At 38.0% G+C, this 24,731-nt stretch overlaps 2 protein-coding genes across 3 annotated transcripts; one reads left to right on the plus strand and one right to left on the minus strand.

Moving 5' to 3' along the window:
- The first annotated feature begins 5,076 nt into the window (after positions 1–5,076).
- Positions 5,077–19,504, plus strand: LOC108982058. 2 transcript variants are annotated; one of them, XM_018953333.2, is made up of 11 exons: positions 5,077–8,089; positions 8,219–8,458; positions 14,199–14,328; positions 15,108–15,260; positions 15,385–15,620; positions 15,733–15,802; positions 16,754–16,960; positions 17,208–17,443; positions 17,903–17,981; positions 18,099–18,239; positions 18,715–19,504. In XM_018953333.2, exons 1-11 carry the CDS (start codon positions 5,286–5,288, stop codon positions 18,886–18,888), a joined length of 4,470 nt encoding a protein of 1,489 aa, XP_018808878.1. In that variant the 5' UTR covers positions 5,077–5,285; the 3' UTR covers positions 18,889–19,504. The 2 variants fall into 2 exon arrangements, with proteins under 2 accessions (XP_018808878.1, XP_035545296.1); XM_035689403.1 differs by having other exon boundaries at positions 18,679–18,788.
- A 108-nt stretch (positions 19,505–19,612) lies between these two features.
- On the minus strand, positions 19,613–23,830 carry LOC108982059 (eukaryotic translation initiation factor 3 subunit E-like). The gene is made up of 8 exons (XM_018953334.2): positions 23,554–23,830; positions 23,298–23,452; positions 22,463–22,690; positions 22,235–22,356; positions 21,166–21,385; positions 20,751–20,893; positions 19,969–20,106; positions 19,613–19,881 (listed from the first exon to the last, which is right to left on the minus strand). Exons 1-8 carry the CDS (start codon positions 23,759–23,761, stop codon positions 19,782–19,784), a joined length of 1,314 nt encoding a protein of 437 aa, XP_018808879.1. The 5' UTR covers positions 23,762–23,830; the 3' UTR covers positions 19,613–19,781.
- Positions 23,831–24,731: the final 901 nt, after the last annotated feature.

The following is a 24,731-nucleotide window of genomic DNA, read 5'->3' on the forward strand; positions in this document are numbered from 1 at the left end:
CAAACTTCTACAGCCACTGATGGTACACAGACTAAGAAATTGGTCATCCCTCAATACAGTGAGAAGATGTTGAGGGACATGCTTGCAGAGATGATAATTACTGATGAGATGCCATTTACCACAATCGAGAAAAGAGGCTTTCGAAAGTTTCTAAATTTTGTTGAGCCACGATTTCCCATTCCATCACGGTATACAGTGATGCGAGATTGTATGAAGAGGCATGCGAAGGACAAGGAGGAGATGAGGAAGATGTTTATTACCACTGGCCAAAGAGTGTCTTTTACGACTGACACATGGACTTCCATACAGAACGTCTGCTACATGTGTATCACAGCACACTACATTGACAGTGAGTGGATTTTGCATAAAAAAATTATTGGTTTTAAAGAAATTGTGGATCATAAAGGTGCATCCATTGGGGCGAAGATGGATGATTGTTTAAAGGACTGGGGAATTCGAAAAGTGCTGTGTATTACAGTTGACAATGCCAGTGCGAATGAAACAGCAATTGATTGGTTTAAGCGGAACACGACGGTGAGAGATGATGTCATTCGGGCCCACGAGTTTATTCACGTTCGATGCTGTGCTCATATCATTAACCTCATAGTTGTTGAGGGATTAAAAGAGGTTCATGATTCCATAACCCGAGTCCGCAACATTGTACGATATGTGAGGGGTTCCCCTCAAAGGCTTGCCAAGTTTAAGGCAATAGCAGAAGATTTGAAGATTGAATGTTCTAGTATGCTGTGCTTGGACGTTCCGACTCGATGGAATTCTACATACATGATGTTGGATGTGGCACAGAAGTACCAAAAAGCATTCGAGCGGATGGAGGTCGAGGATGGGGGCCTGAGGTATGCTTTGTTGGAGCCAGCAGGACAGGGGCTCGGTGCGCCAGACGCACATGATTGGACCAGTGTGAGTTATTTTGTTGAATTTTTAAGAACTTTTTATGAGATAACCATGCGACTATCTGGATCCAAATATACGACTGCGAACTCATTTTTCAGTGAGCTCTCAGAGCTTCACTTCCAGTTGGAAAATAGTTGTACTGACTCTGCTGGATTGTTATCTGATATGGCTACGAGGATGAAGATCAAATATGATAAATATTTGGGGAATATTGAGAAGATAAATAGATTGCTATTTGTGGTTGTGATCCTTGACCCCCGAGTTAAGTTGGCCGTTCTAGAATTTTGGGTAAATTCCGTCCTCGGGGCAGTGAAGGCTGGAGAGTTTATTAGATTGCTAAAAAGTGATGTTGATGACTTATATCATCACTACAGTACTAGTGCTCAGCCTTCATCCGCAGTTGGTAGCTCCTCACATTCGAGGCCGACAGGATCGACAGTTCCCTCAGGTGATACTGACCCATCTGTAGGGGTTAGAGGCAATCGTGTCATACGGCAGTATCATCAACTCATGTCAACAAGGAATATTATGCATTGTACATCTGAGGTTGAACGATATTTTATGGAAGCTGTCGAGGCACCTAGTGATGTATTTCAGTTATTAACTTGGTGGAAAGTTAATTCCACCAAGTATCCAGTCCTTTCCCGTGTGGCCCGAGATGTGCTAGCCATTCCTGTCACTACGGTTGCCTCAGAGTCGGCATTTAGCACTGGAGGTCGCGTGTTGGATGCTTATCGGAGTTCATTGTCACCGTCAACCGTGGAGGCCCTCGTTTGCACACAGAATTGGATAAGTGAAACGCCCATTGGACTAGATACCGTTGGCGTTGATGCCGAGAGCTATAGGCTTGAATCGGGTAAGTTTATATGCTTTTAAATGATGATTTAATTATTTTTAATGTTTCTAACTTCTACTTTTTATGATTTTATAGATCTAATTGTGAACCCTAACATAATTACCGATGATTGAGAGTTTGGAACGGACGCTACTTGAGAGTTGGGATGGAGTTGAGAGAACCTCCTTTCTTGGTAAGAATCAAATTATTCTTTTACCGTATATAATTTTTTATTATCAATTTTTTTTTCATCTATTGATTGCTACTTTCTATCTTCATTTCAGGCGTGACCAATGGAACATTGGGGTTTGAGTGAAACCCGTGTTTAATTTTTATGTAGTTATATTTCAAGACTGAGTCATATTGTTATTACGTTATAAATGAGACTGTTATAACTTATGGCTGCATCATACATGTTATTTACTTTTTAAACTATTTATATAGTTATATTTATGTACTTATATCCCGAGCAAATACGTGGGATAAGTACTCTTTATTCTATAATTTCTATTAGTACTTATCCATCATCTCTCAAAAGTTTATAATTTATTATCCAACTGAAATTAATCGAATTATACAAATTCGTACCATCATTCTTTTATATAAAATTTTAAATTTTTGTAATTTTCAACTCATGAGTCATGAGCACTTTTAAAACAAATTAAAAGTATAATCAAAATTCAGTAACAAAATCAGAACGAATATTTGTAGATGGTTAGCTTTTAAAAAAATATATATATGTTGCCCACTATCTGAAACGAAATTGAACAACAAAATTTAAATAATAATAAAAAAAAAATTCTGAAATTGAGTTCGGAGTCGGAGCTCCGACCTCCGTTCGGAACTCCCTCCGAACTCCAGTCGGAGTTTCCGATCGGAGGTCGGAGCTCCGACCTTCGTTCGGAGCTCCGAACGGAGGTCGGAGCTCCGACCTCCGATCGGAATCGGACTCCGACTACGTTCGGAGTCGGAGTCGGAGGGGAATTTTGGCTCCGACCCCGGTCAGAGTCGGAGGTCGGAAATGACAACTCCGACTCCGTCGGAGTCGGAGCCTACCCCTATTTCTAGGCCTGAATTATGGTTCTGAGCCATTTCTGCTGTTTTTTGATCATTTTGGGCCCATAAAAAGCTTATGGGCGTTTGGAGGGGGAGGAGGGCGGACAGCTGTCCGCCCCCGCACCTTGGTACCCGAACGGAGTACCTAGCCCCCGCACACCGAGGGACGATGCCAAGGGAGAAAACCCCACCCCTAACTACCCTGCACCATACGGTGCGGGTAGCACCCCTAACCAAATCTGAAACTTTCGGTTTCGATTTGATCCAATTTTCTTAATTTTACGAATTATATATATTAGTAATAAAATGATATTTACATATATTAAATTATTAGTCTATATTAAATTATTAGTCTATTTATATTATAATATAAATATATTATTTTATAATAATTAACACATACTAATATAATATTGAATTTAAGTGTAGTCTATATAAGTTCAAGACTTTTTATATAAGTATATATAATCAAATGTGTAAAAATATATTTATAAAAAGAATATATATTATAATTTATTATGCCAAAAATATATCCTTGGTATATATATATATATATCAAAAGTAAGTTTATATTAATAACTTAATATTAATGTTTATGTTTAAAATTAAAATCTTATGTTATATTAATTTTATTTTATAAGATTAAAATTTATATGTTATATCAAATATTATATTAAAAATTATAAGATTATTTTATGTTATATCACATATTATGTTGTTTTTTTGTTATAAGATTAATATAATTGAATAATAAGATTAGAATTTCATGTTATATTAATTAGTAATTTAGTATATAATATATATATAATATAATATAAAACATTATAAATATATATTAATCCGATTCGGTTTAAACAAGTTTTCAAAATATGAAAATGGATACCGCACTGGTTTATGATTGGTTTTTAGTTTTTAATAATTGGTACTGCACTGGACCACTTAAAAACTAGATTGAACTCATCGGTTTGATTTAGTTCGATCCGATTTTTCAATTTTTTTACACCCGTAAACGTGACTTGCTTTGGAGAAATGATCATACAACTTCTAAATAAATAGACAAATTATATATAGAGAGAGGTTTAAAAAAGTGAATTTCACATTAAAAACTATAAAAAAAAAAACTATTATTATTATTTAATAAAATCTACATTTTTACAACATGGTTATCTAAAATTTGTTTATTTAAAATGTATATCTAACATTGTTATTGTGGATAACTATTGTACTTTTTTTTACATGACAAATTGATTTAGTTTAATATATCAAAAAAAAAAAATCTACACAACTTCTTACTATTCACACAACCTTTACACACCATATTTTTTTTAATTGTTATTATTTTTTCTTTTAGTAAATATTTAATATATGAAAATGAATAGAATAATTGAATTAATTTTAAAAAAATAAACTCAGAAAAAAATTTAAAAAATGTGGTGTATGGAAGTTGGAGAGGTTGTATAGCATTGCTCGATCGAAAAATGATAGGAAGTCCGTCCCGTTTATTTATTTTTATTTTTTTATTTTTTTTAACTTAGTGTTTTAAGAAAATATCTTTAATTTGTTTTCACATTATTTTTTTAACACTTTTAAATATATATATTTTTTTAAAATTACAATATTATTAAACAATATTTTTTAATCATTAAGTAGTAAAAAAAAAAAAAAAACGCAATCGAGAAAATCAACAAGAATCCAAAATTGGCTCCCTAGCAATGCTCTTAATATATCACGATAAATTATGTTGATTTATAATGTTATTTTTATAAATTAATTTTTTAGATTTAATACTTTATTTGTATTCCATTTTTTAGGTGTAACAAGCTTCCTTGCCTTTCCTCAACTTGTATTTACTAATTTAATTTAATTTTTAATTTCTTTTTTAACTTTTTTATTAAGAAAACGCTACTCTCCTCGCTGGTAACTTCCATTGGAGGTTATTTATGAGTTTTTTATTTTATTTTTACTTAATGATTCATTAAATAAATATTTTTAATAATATTATAAATATTTTTAAAAAAAAATTAAAATTATAAAAAAATATATGAATAAAATAAACTAGCAGCTCCAGCGGTCGCTACCACCCTTTTTGTGTGAGATTGGATGCGATATATTCTCCGTAATAACTGGAACAAAAAATCGTTAGATGCAAAATAGCGCCACATCAGCAGATTCAAATTCAGTGGTTTATTTTTTCCTGTGGGGGAAAGCGCAGGTGCACGAGTTAAACGATGGAGGAAACGAACCGACATAAAACCACACCCGCTCCCGGCCCCCACTGACTCTGACCCAACCTCTTCACTCCCCCCACCTCCCAACCTTCACATTCTCTTTTCTTCTCTCTCTCCATCTCCGTTGCTTCCAATCCAATTAAACACTCCATTCCATCCATTTTGATGCTTTCCTGTTTCCTCTGTACTTCCAAATAAACATATATTTCCTGAAGTCCAAAACCATAATTTCACAGCTCGATTGTCGCCGGACAATGTCTCCTGCGGCAGTGGGTGTCCGGCCTCCGATTTCCTCCGCAGCACAGTCCACACCCTCCTCCTCCGCTTCCCAAAACCCCGACTCCAATCATTCTTTCAATTTCGATTCAAATTATTCGGGTGATTACTCGGACAATCGGCAGAATTCGATCTCATCGAGTTTCGGGGCTGCAGCCGAGTGCGATCGCGGTGCTCCTTTTGCTTTAAATGTGACGCGGGCAGGCTCGCGAGCTCGACCAAGGCTCGTGAAGGTGAGGAAGCAGCTGGGAAATCAGCAGTCGAGGTCGAGGGCGGTGTCGAAAGAGGGCGGTTCGATTTTTAATCCGTTTGAGTTTGATTCCAGTCGAGTGGGCGATGGGGCTGGCACATTGAACGGGATTTCGAAGAGTTCCAACTGGGTCATTAATGATACTGGTGCCTGTAAGGGTTTTAGCTTTTCGAATGGTGATATTAAGTCTGAGAAACCTGAGGGTGTGGATTTTGTGTTTGGTGCTAATCCAAGTGTTTTCAATTCAGAATTGGGGTCTGAGGTGAGAGGGATCAGTGAAAGTGTGGGAAATTTGGATGGTGAGGACGGGGGGAAGGTGAAAGTTCTGAATGGAATGCAACTTGGGAAGACTGAGAATGTGGGTTTTGCGTTTGGCGCTAAACAGAGTGGTTTTAAATCGAACTCATACGACAGAAAGAAACTGTCCGGTGAAAATGCTAGAAAATCAATGGTTGGTGATAAGGGGAATGTAGAAGCACAGCCTGAATTAGAGCGTGGGAAGCTTCACGATTTTTGTTTCCTGTTTGAGGCTGATTGGAGTAATATGGCTTCTGATTCGGACGCGGAAAAGAGAGAATGTGGGGAATGTGTAAATAAATTGGGTTCTGAAGGTATTGGAAAAACGAAGTTACAGACTGAAACTGAGGGTGGAAAGCATGATAATGTTGGTTTTGCGTTTGGTAATAGTCAGAATGATAAGCCATTAAATTTGAATCCGGAGAAGGGAGAGTCCGGTGGGAATTTGGAGAAGGTGGATTCCGACGGGGATAAAATGCATAGGGAGAATGAAACAGTGACTAATAAATTTGCTGGTCAGAATGCTATTGGGTCAATTTCAACCTCGGAAAAGAGAGAATGTAGTAAAAAAGTGGGTATATTGGATTCTGAAAATAATGGGATTTTGAAATATGGGAATGAAGTTGAGTTTCAAAAGCATGATGATCTGGATTTCGTGTTTGGCAGTAGTTGGTTTAATTCGGTGTCAAAGAACTCGGAAAAGAGAGAGTCAGGTGAAACGTTTGGGAAATTGGGGACCAAGGAGAGGGGGGAGGTGAAAATGAAGAGTGGAGCAGAGTCCCATAAAACGAAAGCTACTGCTAAACATTTCGATACTGATGTAAATGGGAGCTCGAATGAAAAATTTGATCCTCGAGTTTTTGTATTTGGAAGTGGCACTAAGAAAGATTACAGTTTCAATGAATGCAGAGCCTCACAGTGCTCAGGTGAGATGCAGCTGAATAATGAACATTTTGAAAATTGCGATAGCGTTAAGGCTCAGATCAGTGGTTTGAGTTCTGATGGCCAAGGGAAGGGGAAATCTATCTCTGGAGGTAGTAGTAATGTGGCAAGTGCTTCCAGTACAAGTACCTTATTTAACCTTCCGGATGAATTGATCAAAGTGAAAATTGATGATTCTGAGGATGTTGATGGTACTGAAAAGATTGTGGATGTGAATAAGAACTCATGCACCAATTTTGGGCCGTCTTTCATGTTTGACAGAAGGGAAAAGGCTTCTGGTTCTTTTGACACAAGGTCGGTAGGAGTCAGTAAGGATTTGGATGCGAGCCAATTTCATCAAGGTCAAGCAAATGATGATATACAACGGGTTGCATCTGCTGCACCATCTTCATTCTCATCGAATGGTCATGGCTCTCAACCAATTGGTAGTGCTTCTGAAGTACATTTCATTGGTGGACTTGGAACTAAGGATGGAAATTGTTTTACAAGTATTCCAGATGGCTCAAGGGTGTCCTTTACAACCTTGAACGAACCAAAATGGAATCCTTCCTGCTTTGAAGGAAATCTATTTTTAAACAAGAAAATGGAATCCAGAGTGAAGAGAAGGTATATGAAGGACAAAAGGTCAAACAAAACGGGGGGAAACGTAAAGCCATCTTCCTCATATAAACAAAAACCCGCGCAAGATCACGTGTCACATGAAATCAGTTCCAAAAACCCGAACTCACCTGGTTGTTACTCACCCATGGATTTTTCTCCCTACCAAGAAACTAGTATAGCTGACCCATATTTAAAAGAAGCTTCTGTTACTTCACCAGAGTTCTCCTTTGTAGATAATGATTTGGCGTCCTCTGGTCTGCGTTCAACTGTTCCTAATGACTCGAAAGATGAAGATTTGGCTACTGCAGAAGGATTAGATGTCAATAAGACGAGTGGGCAGAAATCTAGAGAGCAGCATGAGGAGAAATTTTGTGGTCACAATGAAGGTAGAACTGGTATGAGCTCAAGCACAGAGAGGCAAGAAAACAATTGCAGAACACAGTTCTATTCTGCATCACGCGTGGAAGAGCAGGAGAGGTTTTTTACATTTTCTGCGTCATCCTATGCACAAGGTAGTTTATCTGCAACAAGGCGTCAGCAAAGAAAGAAAAGTAGGGGGAAAGTTGATCATGATTCATCTGCAAGTTCTCCGCATTTGGATGCAGTGGATAAATCTGAAGCACATGAACAGCTGCAAGGGGATGTATCTTTCTCTGCTGCCATTCAAGAAACCTGTGATCAGCTGCGAATCAGGTTCTTCTTTTATCATAATAACTAGCCAGCCTTTGTACTATAATAACTTAGTCTTTTAAATTTATTTCTGATCAGAGTCTGTAGAATATTCATTGTTATTCATGTGTCAAAAGTATTACTTTTGCATAGGGGAAACCAAGCTTATAAAGATCAGGAGCTGTCTAAAGCTGAGGATTTATACACCCAAGGGATAGTTTCTGTCCCTTCTAGTGAAAGATTGGGATGTTGTCTTAGGCCTCTCTTGCTGTGCTATAGCAACCGTGCAGCTACAAGGATGTTTCTTGGAAGAATAAGGGAAGCTTTGGGGGACTGTGTGATGGCTATCACTCTAGATCCCAACTTTCTCAAAGCTCAAATGAGAGCTGCAAAGTAAGACTTCTGTTTGTATGATTTCACGTTATGTGTACAATATGATTTCAACTAGCCCTTAATTCGTGCAACAGAATACATTATTTTTTTTTATAATTGTAAGTATATTAATAAAAGAATAGGCAAAAGCCATGTTCAGTACAAAGAATGTCCTAGCTAAGTAGGAACATTGGAAATAAGGAAAGCATGGAAATCTTGGCCATTAAAATTAACGGAATTAGCCCAAGTACATAGGGTTCTAAACAAGAAAGCCTTTAGTTCCTCTATTGATCTTTCCTTGTCTTCAAAAGTCCTTTCGTTACGCTCCTGCCATAGACACCACATGACACAAATAGGCACCATCTTCCATATAGCCTTGATCTGTTTGTTACCTCTTAAATCTGTCCAACTAGCCAACATCTCCATCATGGACTCAGGCATAACCCATCCCAAGTCTAATCTTCTGAATACTTCATTCCATATCCCTCTAGCTATATCACAATGTAGTAGAAGATGATCCACCGATTCACCCTCTTTCTTGCACATGCAGCACCAATCAACGATGATCACTCCTCGTCTTCTCAAATTATCTGTTGTGAGTATCTTACCCAAAGAAGCAGTCCACACAAAAAACGCTGCTTTGAGGGGCGCCTTGTGTCTCCAAATCCTTTTCCAGGGGAATTGGGTTGGCTGTTCTTGTGATAAAGATTTATAATACGAGCGAACCAAGAATAAGCCTTTCCCCGTGTGTAACTACCACAATCTATCAGCTTGATGATTGCTGCGTTTGAGAGAATATAAGAGGCTGAAAAAGGCTGCAAAAATATCAACTTCCCAATCATGTGCTGCCCGGGTAAAATTAATGTTCCATTGAATTTGTTCTCCCACTATTACCATAATTTCCGCCACGGATACATCATTATCACTTGCCACCCTAAAAAGAATAGGAAATAGATCCTTTAAAACCCCATTACCACTCCAATTATCATACCAAAATTTGATCCTAGTCCCATTTCCAAGACAAAATCTTATATGCCTGGAAAAGACCCCCAAACCTCTTCTTATATGTTTCCACAAACTCACACCATATGTCCCACTCACTTCATTGGTACACCATCCCCCCCATAATTCACCATATTTACTTTCGATCACCAGTTTCCATAATGCTTCAGGTTCTTTATGGTATCTCCACAACCATTTCCCAAGTAATGCCCGATTAAAGATTCTCAAATTTCTAATGCCCAACCCGCCAGAAGAGATAGGTCTACAAACATTTTCCCACCTGACTAGGTGAAATTTAAATTCTTCCCCCATTCCTCCCCATAGGAAATCTCGATGTAGTTTCTCAATGCGAACTGCCACACTTGCTGGGATAGGGAACAAGGATAGAAAATATGTCGGTAAGTTAGATAACGTACTCTTTATCAAGGTAATCCTACCGCCTTTTGACAAATACATTCTTTTCCATCCTGCTAATCGACGCTCTACTTTCTCAATCACTATATCCCATATAGGAATCGCTCGTGAGACAGACCCCAATGGAAGCCCAAGGTATGTCATAGGGAGTGAAGCAATCTTACACCCCAGAGTATTAGCCAACTGTCTTATCCGTTGCACACCTCCAATAGGCACCATCTCTGATTTATCCAAGTTCACTTTCAACCCTGAAGCTGCTTCAAAACAAAGGAGAAGGGCCTTTAAGACACGAATCTGATTGTTGTCTGCCTCGCAAAAAATAAGAGTATCATCTGCAAACAATAAATGTGAAATATTAATTGATCCTCCCCCCGGGGATTCTATTGAATACCCATTCAGACACCCGTTTGCAACCAGAGCTGAAATCATTCTGCTCAAAGCCTCCATTACAATGACAAAAAGTAATGGTGACAATGGATCTCCTTGTCTAAGGCCTCGTGTACTATTAAAAAAACCCGTTGGACTTCCATTTATCAGCACTGAAAATTTTGTTGTAGAAATACACCAACGGATCCATGATCTCCATCTTTCCCTAAATCCACATCTCCTTAGAAGGTCTAGTAAAAATTCCCAATTTACATGATCATACGCTTTTTCCATGTCTAGTTTGCATAAGACCCCATTACTACCATCTTTTAGTTTGCTGTCCAAACATTCATTTGCGATAAGGACATCATCTAGGATCTGTCTATCCTTGACAAAAGCATTTTGAGGCTTTGAATTATCTTTCCCACTACCTCACTAAGGCGTTTTGCAAGAACCTTGGAAATGATCTTGTAAACCCCATTTATTAGGCTAATGGGTCGGAACTCCCTGATTTCTTCAGCCCCAACTCTCTTTGGAATCAAAACAAGAAATGTGGCATTTAGGCTTTTCTCGAAATGTCCAGCTTCATGAAACTCCTGGAACACCAACATGAGATCATCTTTTAGTATTTCCCAGCAAGTTTGAAAAAAACCATAGAAAACCCGTCAGGACCCGGAGCCTTGTCTTTGGCCATCTTCCTCACCACTTCGAAAACCTCACCCTCCTCAAACGGCCTCTCCAAGTGAATACCATCCCTAGGCCCGATAGAGTCGAAAGCTAATCCGTCAAGCTTTGGTCGCCAAACCTCCTGTTCAGTAAGTAGTTGTTCAAAGAACCCAACTACATGATCATTAATTCTCTGTTCATCCTTGCACTCTACCCCATCTATCTTCAGCATCTCAATATTATTAGATCTTCTGTGAGAATTGGCCACCCTATGGAAAAACTTAGTGCATCTATCACCTTCTTTCAACCATAGTGCTCTCGACTTTTGCCGCCACGAAATCTCTTCTAGTAGAATGATCCTCTCAAGATCTGCAACCAGCTCTAATTTTTTAATCATTTCGTCCTGTGATAAAGACCTGGACTCTTGAATCCTATCCATTTCAGCGATCTCCCTTGTCTTGGTTTTCTTCTGTTCCCCAATATCTCCAAAAGACTGTCTATTCCATAATTTTAAATCTTGTTTTAAAGCTTTCAATTTCCCCGCCAGAATAAAACTTGGAGTGCCCTGAAAATGATAAGATGACCACCACTGTTTGACCCTATCAACAAAACCTTCTGTTTCCAGCCATATATTTTCAAACTTAAAATACCTACGTCTTCTTTGAATCCCACCAGAATCCAACATAATTGGCCAATGATCCGAACATAATCTAGGCATTCTTTTTTGCCAAACCTCAGGGAAATGACTTTCCCACTCAGGAGAAATTAAGAATCTATCTATTCGAGACCACGATTGATTATTAGCCCACGTACCTAAGCCTCCCGCCATAGGTAGATCCACAAGATTCAACTCAAAAATACATTCCGAAAAATCAGCCATAGCTGGCCGTATTCTTCTATTACCAAAGCTCTCACTAGGGAATCTTGTTACGTTAAAATCTCCTCCAATACACCATGGAAGATCCCACCAACTGTATACTCCAGCTAATTCATCCCACAAAAGTCTACGATCCATGTCTGAATTTGGACCATAGACCCCTGCAAATGCCCACAAAAATCCATCCGAGACGCTCATAAACGAGCATGCTACCGTAAAAGCCCCAATAAACTCCTCCTTTTTCTCCACTACCCTTTGATCCCACATCACCAAAACACCTCCTGATGCCCCATTAGCTGCCAAGTATACCCACTCCACATGTGTGCAGCTCCATACACTTCTTACAATACTTGTGGTGATAGCTTTCAACTTCGTCTCCTGTAAACAAACAATGTCCGCCTTCCATTCTCTCAACAAGTTTCTCACTTGAAGTCTCTTACTCAACACATTTAGGCCACGGACATTCCATGAAACTATTTTTGGTTTCATTTGGGAAGGGCCAGCCCCTTTCCTTTAGTCCTTTCCCTACTAGAACTACCTTCAGAATTCATTGACCATGTCAACCTCCTAAGCTCGCGCTGTTTTTTGGATCCTATTTTCTTTTGTTGTTGATGGCCTGCTTCAATGGCTGTGAGGAGTGCCATGAATTTCTCCTCATACCCTTCACATTTCAATCCCACAATTTCCTGAATATCTTTTACTGTTTTAAAAACCCAATCTGAAGCATTCGACTGATCTGGGAATAAACAGCTCAACGGGAAAGGATTTTGAATTTGAAATTCCTGTAGTTCCTCCAGACCTACTTCATCCATAGAGTTATTTGACACCTGAATAAGCCTCTGGGAATTTTCCTCATCCGAAAGGAATAAATCTTCACTTGCCGAATCTCCCATTTCACTGTCCCTCCTAAATACGTCTTCGTTGTTTGGCTCAGAAGTGTACGTCGGACCTTCATCACCCCCCCCACTCCCCATCGACACGTTCTGTGCACCTTCAGTACCTCCCCCACTCCCCATCGGCGCGTTCTGTGCACTCGGAGGAGGAAGAACTACGCTCGGTGGTGGTGGAAGAACCACTTCTCGGGTCGACGTGTGCTTCTCACCTTCCTGCTGGATCAGTGTCTTCGTTGGCGACTTCTGAGTTCGTCGCGACGATGATTCCGACAAGTCTTCATCCTGTTTATGGTGCTGCGACATCGATGACGGCTACTCTCCTCCCTTCGCAGAAGTTGCCCTAGGCCTCCAGAGGTTTCGGGTCTTGAAGATGGGCCTCCATCTTCCGCGCGGGTCTCGGGCCTGTCTTGAAGATGGGCCCATAAGAGATGGCTCTCCCGTTGTCTGCCCCTTCCCCTTATCATCCCTTAAACGCCCCGTTTCAACAAGACCCATTCCATCCCCGACAACACGCACCACCTTTTCGACTTCCTTCTGCAGGTTCCTCAACTGCCACTGCACGTCCCTCACCATACAGTGTACCTCCCGCATGTCTCTCTCGAAATCTCCTTCTCGAAAATAGCCCTGGTGACCTCGAGACCCTTCTCCTCCGCCAGCCCCTTTCCTTGGCTCAACGCATGTCTCTGTCGATGTTAAAGCTTCTTTATAGGATTGAAATTGAGTCTCCTTCCCCCACTGCCTTCTCTGAATATGATCACCATACCCAGCGGCCTTTCTACCCAGCAGAGTGGCCTTCCTTAGCACCTCCCTCAATCTTCTCCATCCCCTTCCTCCCTCTTCTTCAGGAATCAAAATGAGACTACGGCGACCCCCTTCAGCATACACAGCAATCTCCAAGAATCTGCCACGTTTATTGGAACATCTCTGCGCTATGAAACTCCGGTACCCCTCCCTTGTTGATGAATAATAATCCTTTTTAACACCCGTCTCACTCTCCTCCAAAACTCTCTCAAGCCACTGTGCAGTGCTCAAGCCCATCAATATCTCCTGTTTAAACCTCCTACCTCTCTCAGTGATACGTATGAGACCTCCTTCTCTCATGATGGAGAAGATTTTTGCTTAAATGACAAGTTCCCAAAAACTTCCCATACTTTTCTCCAGATGATATGCCTTTTTCCAGATGATGCCAATCTAAATTCTACACTAGACTACATGCTAATCACCACTGGACTACATGATAATCACCATAAGAAAATACCAACACAGCAGCAATACACAAGAAGACTAAGAGAAGAAAATATTGTAACAGAATACATTATTATAAGCAAAAGAACTTATTTGAACTGAATGATATGCCAAACCAAGTTTTTCTGTAGGGCAAATTAACAAGACTAAATTTGGTGAGTTCTAAGCCATAGTTATGCTAAAGTTTTAGGTGGTTAAGTTAACAATTTTGGTTATAATGAGTCAAAATTTGGATCTTGTTTGAACCATGAATGACTTTTTTACCACCACTAATGAAACTAGCTATTTTTCTCCTTAGTTGCCAACTTGTCCTTGGGGAAGTGGACGATGCTATGCAGTGTTTTAATAAGTGCTTAGAATCAGGGGGTGGTGTTTGCTTGGATCGGAAATTCATAATAGAGGCTGCCGATGGCCTTCAAAAGGCTCAGGTACTGCATTTATTTTAGTGCTGATGTCATGTTCCTGTAATACCGGTTTTTTTATCCTTTTTTTATTGGTCCTGTAATACTGGTTTTGATATGTTTATATAATTATATATATATATATATATTCAGTACCAATAAGCTCAAGCTCAAACGGAATTTCCTACCCTCACAAGAACAAGGTAGAGGGTAAGCTTGTGGGTTTTAGATCTATTGAGTGTCTGAATAACTAACCTTTATACAAAACATAGTTTGATAAATGTAGTTTAGAGAAATCCTCCCAACCCCCACAATTTTATAATATGTGGTATTTTATTATCACGTAACATTTTTAATTGAATGAAATCATTGGGATGGAAATAGAACGTGGATATTTGTCATATCCAGCACTTTACAATTTTCTTCAGATCAACCTGTAGCAATGTTTTTACAAGATGTGCTTTGCTTTTGCTTCTTAAGTTTGTCAATAGTTTGCCATGGAAAAGAAGGCATATGGCACTCAATGGTGAAAGTCAAGTATGATAGCATGTGGGGTGAATGGTGCTCTCAAGAAGTAGGAGGGTCTTATGGGGTTGGAGGGTAGAAATACATGAGGGGAGGGTCTTTATGATTATTGTATTACATTATTATGTTGTAATGCTTCCTTTCAGAAACTGCTAATCCTATGGTAGTCTTTTTTTCTCTGACATATGTTTCTCTTGTTCAAGGATCTTTTTTTTTTTTTTTTTAATTTCTGTGGCTAATAATCTTGCGCTGACTAATTATGTGGCTTTTGTTTGTACCAGAAAGTGGCTGAGAATACAAATCGTGCTGCCAAGCTTTTGGAACAGAGAACGTCTGATGCTGCTCTTATTGCTTTAGAAATAATTGCCGAGGCCTTGTCTATTAGTTTATACTCGGAAAAATTACTTGAAATGAAAGCAGAGGCTCTGTATATGGTCTGTGATGACTCTCTACTCTTATGTTAATTCATTACAAGTAGAACGTTTGTGTATGTGTATTATGTATAAGCCTCAGGTCAAGGTCTCAACCTCAGCTATGTTATTCTGTGGCATGTTGCAGTTGCACAAGTATGAAGAGGCAATTCAGCTTTGTGAGCAGAGTCTTTCTTTTGCCGAAAAGAATTGTGCCTCGCTGAGCACTGTAGCAAATGTGGAGAGTTATGGGTATGAAGTTTACTCAACTGTTAGGCTGTGGAGGTGGTGCTTGATACCCAAGTGCTACTTTCATTTGGGAAGGCTTGAGGCAGCCCTTGAGCTACTTCAGAAGCTGGAACAAGCGGAATCTATTACAGACAGGTAATACACAATCTTTATGAAGCAAAGATTATTTTTCCATTTTTCCAGTTTAATCAGTATATTTCTTTCTTCTTCTGGCTTTGAGGTTTCTGACGCATATTTAAATATGTAGGTACATAAATAAGAATTTGGAATTGTCCACATCATTAGCTGTAACCATACGTGAACTTTTACGCCACAAGGTATGCCTCCCTCACTGATCCCTTGTCTTTTCTCCATAGGATTTACTAAGCATATGTTGAAACCCACATTATTTATTGGTTTGTGGGGAATCATACATGGATGCCTCTTCTCCCTGGTTGTGATGCGTATTTTTTCCACCAGAACTCTGCAGAATTCTCTTTCGAGAAAACTCTAACCCATACACTAAAATATTTATTGCTGTTCAGAAAATTTTCTACGAGTTTTCTGCTTTCCTGCTAATTTAGTCCATTAGATTTAGTCTGGTTTTGTTCGGTTTTGCATATAGGGGAAAACTTACATATTTTAGTTCTAATATTTTTAGTAGAAAATTCACCTTATTTTGCGTTATTCAGAATAAGGCAATAGAGTGGGCCAAGTTAATTAATCTAGCGATTCCAATTATTGTTTTTCCTTTTTAATTGTATGATCCCCATCATTGATTACTAACTTTTTTTGTTAAGGGGATAAAGTGGGTAAATCTAGCCTAGTAATTTGATGTCGTTAATATATTTTGTTTTTTTTTTTAAATGAATTGGCTAGAGTGACCTCCATGCTTAAGTTCCTATAACAATAGGTTCCACATCTCACGTACTTTGATTGCACTTTCTGCGCAATCATGTACTTAATTGTATGATCCCCATCTCATGTTCTTTGATTGCGATTTTTAATAAAATCTTACTCCTTATAAAAAAAAATTCAATGATGCTCTCATTTAGATATTAGGCTCAATCAACTTTTGCATTATGCAGTTCATGCTTTTATGTATTATATGGGTATGTGGGATTTAAAGGATCAGTATCTTACTTTTTGTTTGATGCGACTCTTGATATACCCAGCACTTTTTGTTGGTAGATGTATCTTGCGAACATATTAATGAATTTTTAAATTGAATTTGCATTGTTGTTATTGAATTTATCCATTCATTTTTTCACAATTCTCGTAATGAACAGAGAGCAGGGAATGAAGCATTTCAAACCAGAAAGTATACTGAGGCAATAGAGCACTACACGATTGCTTTATCTAGCAATGTCCAATCACGTCCTTTTTCAGCCATCTGTCTTTGTAATCGTGCTGCAGCATTCCAAGCTTTAGGCCAAACTGCTGATGCTATCGCAGATTGTAGTCTTGCCGTCACCCTCGATGGAAATTATGCTAAGGTGTGTCTTTGAGCTAATATGTAGTGGATTCCTTGCTAATATGTAGTGGATTCCTTGCGCATGTACGACTTATTTTTGTTTTGAATACTTTCTCTAGTGATGTGAAACCAGTACATGACTGCTTTTTTTTATTATGTTGGCCAGTAAAGATAGAACGAACTTGTGAAAAAGAAGCTTTTTTTCTCTAATTGTAAATAGCAGACCAAAGCATACCAAGCTTTGTTCCTGAGCTCCTGTTGTGATGCAGGCTGTTCGCAGAAGAGCCACACTGCATGAGATGATCAGAGATTACAAACAAGCAGCTAGTGACCTTCAGAGACTTGTATCAATTCTTGAAAATTGTTTTGATAAGAAAGCCAAACAATCTGGCACACCAGATAGATCCACTAGCAGTGTGAAAGAATTAAGGCAAGCTCAAAAGCATCTGCCTTTGATGGAAGAAAAGGCTAAAGAGGGAATTCCCTTGGATTTCTACCTTATTTTGTAAGTTTTTCACTTTGATTGGAGCCTTCAGAACTTGGTATTTTCAGTTCTGCCTAATCTATTTAGTGTTGAAGCATATGATGGTTATTATAAAATAAAGCAAGAATTCCAAATGATGTTGTGCATTAGATTGAAGAGCGAATGGGCATTTCTTTTCTTTTGCCTCTTTTTGTTTTTTTTTTTGGGGGGGGGAGACGGTCGTGTGCACTTTGGCAAGACACTGATGAGTGATAATCACGAGACAACAATCCCTCATTTTACCCAAATAACATTTTACCCAATTTTTTGGTTATCTTGTGTTTACTTCTTTAGTGGAATTAGCTCGGACCACAATTGCAAGATGAATTTAATAAGATATGAAGTATTGATAGTTTGGAGTTGTGAAGCTCTTCTTCTGTGGCTTGCCTTACTGTCTATTTCAAGTTTTTGTTATTCACTATGTAAAACCATAAATTACAGGGGAATCAAACCATCTGACCCTGTATCTGATATCAAGAAGGCATATCGTAAGGCAGCTCTCAGACATCACCCAGACAAGGTTTAAAGCTTTCTTTATGCTTAAATATTAGTTTAATCATTATGTGAAATACATGGTTTTCACTCATCTTAGGAATTGTCTTTTAATCTTTCTTTTAATGTTTTTGGTGGGTTTTAGGCTGGCCAGTTCCTGGCAAGAAGTGAAAGTGGAGATGAAGGGCAACTCTGGAAGGAAATCTCCCAGGAGGTTCACAAGGATGCTGATAGGATTTTTAAAATGATTGGAGAGGCATATGCAGTACTTTCAGATGCCAACAAGGTTTGCTGCCCACATGATAACCAAATCTTTAGAACTTTTTTGTGGTTGATTGCATTTCCAGCATTGTTTCTGTTCGTCACTAGTGATTCCAACCTTGTTTTCCTTGGCTTGTGTGTGTGTGTGCGCGCAAGCGCTCGTGTTAAGGAAAGACATTAATCTGATTGATTATAACTCAATAGAAGCTACCTTGGGGCTTGGGTGCAATAAATTTTGTAGCATAGGGATGGGGAAAGTTTTCTAGTCCTAAGGAGCAAAATTATTTGATCAATGTGATTATGACACCAAAATCTATGTCGTTTTGAACTTACCTTGTGGACCTTGGTAAATTTATTAGGCCTATGGTGAAGAGAAGGAATTTTCAGTGCATTAAGGCATTATAGACGAGATATAGCGTCACTTGTCTTTGCATTATTATCTTATTTTTATTTTTATATTTCAGCAACTTCTCTACCCTGATTGACAATTCTGTGAACAGCGCTCAGAATATGATCTTGAAGAGGATAGGAGGAAAGCCCCAAAAGAAAGCCACAGAAGTGAGGGTTATAGAAGAACTTCAAATGTTTACAGCTCTCCATTTGAAAGTAGTACTACCAGAGGAAACTGGTGGGAGGATTGGAAGACGCATGGAAACTCACATTCTCAATGGTAAGAAGTAAGAACACACTGGAAGTGTCATATTTTTTAAGTGACTGGGTCATGGTACAAGAGCATGACAGATTATAGCAGTCCTAGTTCCACAAAGAATCTTTGGACATTACTGGGTACTGATCTAGTCCCAGCCTCTGGTATTTAGCAGCCAAGTTATACATTTTGTTGGAAGTGACCGATCATCGGTTTAAGAATGGTAGTGTATGCGCATATCGCATTTTGATTACGAAGATTCCATACATAAAGAGTGGAAGGTTCCCTGACACAGCATCTCAGCCCCTCAACGAATGCTAATTATGAAGGAGAGATGAAGTTATTTGGCATACCTCGATTTTGATAGAAAAAATGGAGTCCATATTCAATTGTAATTTTTGTATTGTTCTTACAAATGGCTTTTTATAGCTATTTATAGAAGATGCATGCTAATTGTTATTACCTTACAGCGGTGCCATCTGTCGCTTGTCTTGTAATAATGAGTTAGTTTTGTGGTTCTCTCATTTCTCCCCATCCATACTATTACTGGGGAAAAGATGGATATCAAAGAAAAATGAAGAGTACCAAATATCAACATTGGTGATCTAACCTTTGGCTTTCTGTAATGAATGTATCCCCCCCACTCTGCCTCGCCTCAGATTTGGGGAATTGACGTTTTGGTAGAAAATAGTCAAGACGATCAACAGGCAAAAATGTGGAGAGAGAGAGAGAGAGAGAGAGAGCTCTTTAGATCTAATATTCCTTGCCAGAATTGCATAATTTCTAGTCTCTAATTCTGGGAATTGAAATTACTCACTGGAATTGCACAAATTTGAATCTTTCACTCAGCCCAAAAGAAACAAAATTTCGAATAATATGGAAATGTGAATGAATAACTCCCTAGAAACTTCACCACAAAACTTAACGCGCAACCTGTGCCTGTGTTTGTTCCAGAAGCTGACTGACCAACTTGTAAGTACGTCCTGAGAGTGCCTTGGTGTGGTCTATTAGCTGCTCGTACCTGGAAAGTGAACATTTTAGGGAGCAGGTTAGGAAAATAGCGACGAGGGAAAAGGACACAAAGGGTATTCAAGATATCTTCACTTACACGTTGGGATGATTGGGTTCCATGATCACAGTTCCTGACTGAGAGTCAATCTTAGCATCGAGTTTTGAGCTCCGGATAAGATTCACAATCCATCTCTCAGCCTCCTCATAATTCAAATTCAATTTCTCTGCAAGCACTCTGCCACAAAGCGCAACTCATATCCAATTCAATGCAATTAAAACTCTCTTCATGGCAAATTAAGTAATCCCACAAAATGACAGAAAAGTGAGAATCACAAGCATCTTTATAAAGTAAGCCAACTGTTTTCACATTAATCAAATATATAAATGATGTGTTTCAGTTAAACAATTTATTGCTCATTTTATATATTTTCATTCTTGAAATCTTTTCAGGAAATGAATCTTGTATAAAAGATAGTTTTAATCCCTTCACTTTATTGATCCGTTTTTTCACTAGTCCTTATGTTTTGTAAAATGATAATTTCTTTACCCAGCAAAAATTAACACTGAAAAATAGTTTCCAGTGCTCTCTTCTGGGGAGGAAGGGGGCCAAAAGCTCATTCTAAATAATTTGGACCTACTTTCCTTTTGATACAATATGATAGCATAATCTATCCCAAAAAAGGAAGAAATAATAAGTCTCTAAACTCCAATATAAAAGAAAGAGAAGTGAGATTGAAAGAATATGCAATGCTATGAAATAAAAATGGAATATATTTCAAATCCTTCCCCAAAAAGCAACTAAAAAGTTTTTAATATGTTAGAAACTCATATTTCCATGCATAAAGCTACAAAATACACTATCAAAAAGCAGATACATACCCCATGTCAATGCGCTGATGTATACGGCAATAGGTCTCAAAGATAAATAGGCGGGCATTTTCAAGAAACTCATCTCTCAGTGGTACTGTAGAAAAGTTGCCTTCTTCAACCCGTTTGCCAAGGAAGGGATCATTCAATATTACCTACATTGCCATAATAAGTTTGCATATTTTAAGACCAAAGCTATAACTAACATCCAACCAAGTGATGCCATTCAATGAAAGGAAAGTGTGATGTTATTACTACTAGAGTAATGCTGTCCTCGCAAATGTTTTGTTCACAAACATCTTATCAGGTGCCTCTCACCTTTTGTAGAAAAAGAGTATTGGGTTGAAACCAACCACCATAGGTATGGAAAAGAGTATTTGTCACTGAAATATAAATATATATATGTGCGTGTGTGTGTGAAACTTACTTCTTCACACTCCCTCATCTTCTTTTTTGCGCCGTCAAAGTCATAGTTGACATACACACATGCTAAAAACTCTGTAATAGGATCTTTGTAAGAGTGCTGCTCTTGCTGAATAACCTTTATAAAATCTTTGAATTGAGGTCGTCTCCTTTTGTTCACAATAAATGCAGTGGCTAAGTAGCGTAAAAGATGGGGAGCACTTGTTTGAATTGCGTTAAGATACCTGACACAAACATTTCATATTTTTAGATTGGGATTGATCATAAAAACTAAGTTTTGCAGATATACAACTTAAAAACTTGCCAAATATACAAAGGACAGAACAACATCTGAGCCTCAAATGAAAAACAAGTGTTTTTAAGCATGGAAATTGTATATGTGGCATAATTGCCACGCCAATAAAGCATTATTATCCTTGACCCACCATGTAAATTGCAGCTGGTTCTCTACACGAGAGTGCCAAGCCACATTAAAAGACAAGGAGCAAGGTACTTATAGAGGTCTAAAGACTCAAATTCCATACTGTTCAGACGCTATTATTATTCTTTTTTTCAATTTTATTAAAAGCACAAAATGACCATACTCTTACGCTTATTTTGCACTACTTATGTTCTACGAGGATTTACAATATCAAATATCACAATTTCATCATCAACAAGGCAAAATAAAAGTGCAGTGCGTGTGTGTGTGCGCGCGCACGCACAAAGCTGCTAATTTTTTTTTTCACCATTGTGTCAAGTTATCTGATCAGCAAGAACCAACAAAACTAGATGAAAGACTAGAGAAAAATGAGACCAACAGAAAATAACAAAATCTTGCTTTACCAATAGCAAATTACAAAAAAATGGAAGTAACGAGTAAATAATAGCAATTACACAGTTAAAGCTATGATTGAAATAAATTAAATTGCTATTGAAGATGAGTATATAAACAATCCTCAAGAGTTAAAAATTGTGGAGGATTAAGAGAGCTATGTATTTAACAAAATCAGACTGAGGTAGATAGAGCTTGTGACTTTTCAGAAACAGTCTTAAGTAAATAGAACAGAAATAGAAGATTTCAGAAGGCATACTTATCCTGGTTAAACAAGTCAATGATCTGTGTTCTTCCATTGTCATGATTGAAAAAGATGAAGAGGCTCCAGTGCATTAACCATATTCTACTTTGCACCTGATTCATTGGTGAAGAAAAACTCTGCAACGAAGTCACCATTACTAAACTTAACTTAAACTGAAACATAACAAAAACCCAAGTGCATAACAGGAACAAATGATGCATGAAAAAGAAAAAAAGAAATAACCTTTGAGTCAATAATTTCTTTCAACCGATTGAGCTCTTCAAGAGCAATGTCCCAATTTTGCATCAGAATCTCAGCTGCAAGCTTTCCCCACAATGCACTCAGACTCCTTTCGTTATTTGTGCATAAGGCCCTATACTGATAAAGATAGTCAGCAGCTCCAGAGTAGTTTCCACATTCAAACTGAAACTTGGCATACTGATATAGCGCCTCTATCTGTTCTGTTCCTATCTGGTAAAACAGGATCATCATTTATGAGTTCAAATTCAAGAAGAAGAGAAAATTCTCAATTTTAGGTGCCGAACTTAACATAAGTGGCACCAGCAACACATCTAAAAGATCAACAAGATCTTCCTACTGAAATGATAAAATCGAGAACAGTTCACAATTCCTGGGGAATTATGTGCTATTAATATTGGGATAAAAAACGATAGATTAGATTACAGATTACACAACTGGAAAAGTTTCTGCTAACAACGCTCATATTTTTTTAAGTACAATAGAAGATGTACAAGAACTACCAAAAAATATTCACCTGAACCACACGTATATGTGAAACATGATCTGTGGTCGTTTTCACAAGAATTCGAAACACATTTAATTGCATTTTGCACAAGAGACCAATAATTTTAAAAGAAAAAAAATACTAATACCCTACCAAATATAACCAAATACTCCATCAAAGCCAATGCTAATACGAACATCACTCGGTTGATTAATTCCAGAAACCCATAATCAAATCTTAGAGATTCATTTCTAAAAGAACACGTACACATACAATAAACACTAACGCGACACAAATATCTTTAAAAAATCAAAGTTTATAATTTAATTAAACCTGGTATCGCTCGTTGAGCATTTGAAGATTGTACAGCTTGTCAGCCCTGAGCTCCTGCACGGCACTCGGGTTCTGCAAAAACGCCACAAGAGGCGCTGCTGCTTCCTCCAGAGCCTTGAGCCTAGCCACAACCTCCACCCTTCTCTCCACCATATCTATAAATTACAATCAAACACACATCAAAGCCCCAAAAATCAGTAGGCAAATATATAGGTACAAATAAGTACAAAAACAAAACGCGGGGGGGAGGAAGGACCTTGGGGAACGTCTTCGGCGTGGTAGAGGCTCTTGTGGATGTCCATGGCGTAGTCGACCATGTTGGTCCTGTTGAGGAGCTCTATCTTCGATTTCAGGATCTGCTCATCCTCGTAGAGATGACGCTCCTGCAGAAACTCCAGGAGTGGGAAGACCAAGTGCCGGTCCAGGTTTGGCGCAATCCGCGGGGTCAGGTCGTAGCTCGCCATGGCTGCGCACTCTCTTCCCCACTCTTGATTCTGCTCCAAAGCTTTAGCCCTAAACGTCAAGCAAGTACAAGTGTACAACAAAAAGTTTGGGTTCCCATTTTTGAATTAAATATCAAAAGTGCCCCTGGAGATTTCTAAATATCACGAGTACCCCCTCCTTGTGGTAACCGTTTTAGTCAGGGGTATAAATTTAAACCGAAAAACTGGTCTGAATCAGATTGAATCGGATTGATTGATCCGGTTTTGAATCGGTCCAGTTCAGAACTGGTTTCTATTTTATGAAAACCGGCCAGATTCGATCCAGTTTCGATTTTATAGTTTTCAGAACCGAACTGGACCGGTTAGAAAAAATATATATATATAAATTAATTTTATATATTATACAAAATATTTATATATAATATATAATTATATATTAAATATTTATATATAATTATATATCATATATGAAATAATTTTATATTATAATTTATAAATTATAACATAAAATGTTAATCTTAAATATAAATATTTGTAATTTTTTTGATCATGTGTTGTTAATATAATTATATATAAGATAAAGTTGTTATAATTTATAAAATAAAAATTTAATTTTAAAAATGAAAATTTAATTGATTATATGCTTTAAACATAATATATATATATATTAAATTATTAAAAACATTTTTATAAGAAGTAACACTTTATTATATGTTTTTTACCTTTAAAAAAAAAGGAAAATCGGACCGGATCGGACCGAACCGGAAAACGGAAAAACCGGAGGTACCAGTTTAGGAGGATAATCGAGACGTAATCGGTTTTTGAAAAATGCAAAACTGGTACATACCGATTCGGTCATAGATTTTGTCCAAAACCGGACCGGACTAGTTACACCCCTAGTTATAGAAGGGCCTAACACGCTCCTTACGAGGGCGTGGGAAAGGAGTATAGAAATGTCTGCGTAGCAGAAAATAAGTTCGGCCCAGAGTCC

The sequence above is a fragment of the Juglans regia genome, chromosome 4, assembly GCF_001411555.2.
Source record: "Juglans regia cultivar Chandler chromosome 4, Walnut 2.0, whole genome shotgun sequence".
NCBI classification, from domain to species: Eukaryota; Viridiplantae; Streptophyta; class Magnoliopsida; order Fagales; family Juglandaceae; genus Juglans; species Juglans regia.

Excerpts from the sequence above, each read along its gene's own strand:
- LOC108982058 (XM_018953333.2), top strand. The coding sequence starts at position 5,286 with ATGTCTCCTGCGGCAGTGGGTGTCCGGCCTCCGATTTCCTCCGCAGCA. Across the intron at positions 15,261-15,384 it reads AAGCAGAGGCTCTGTATATG|TTGCACAAGTATGAAGAGGC; the intron begins GTCTGTGATGAC and ends GGCATGTTGCAG. Across the intron at positions 17,444-17,902 it reads TTGGATTTCTACCTTATTTT|GGGAATCAAACCATCTGACC; the intron begins GTAAGTTTTTCA and ends CATAAATTACAG.
- LOC108982059 (XM_018953334.2), bottom strand. The coding sequence starts at position 23,761 with ATGGCGAGCTACGACCTGACCCCGCGGATTGCGCCAAACCTGGACCGG. Across the intron at positions 21,386-22,234 it reads GACTTGTTTAACCAGGATAA|GTATCTTAACGCAATTCAAA; the intron begins GTATGCCTTCTG and ends TGTTTGTGTCAG. Across the intron at positions 20,107-20,750 it reads CATCAGCGCATTGACATGGG|AGTGCTTGCAGAGAAATTGA; the intron begins GTATGTATCTGC and ends GCTTTGTGGCAG.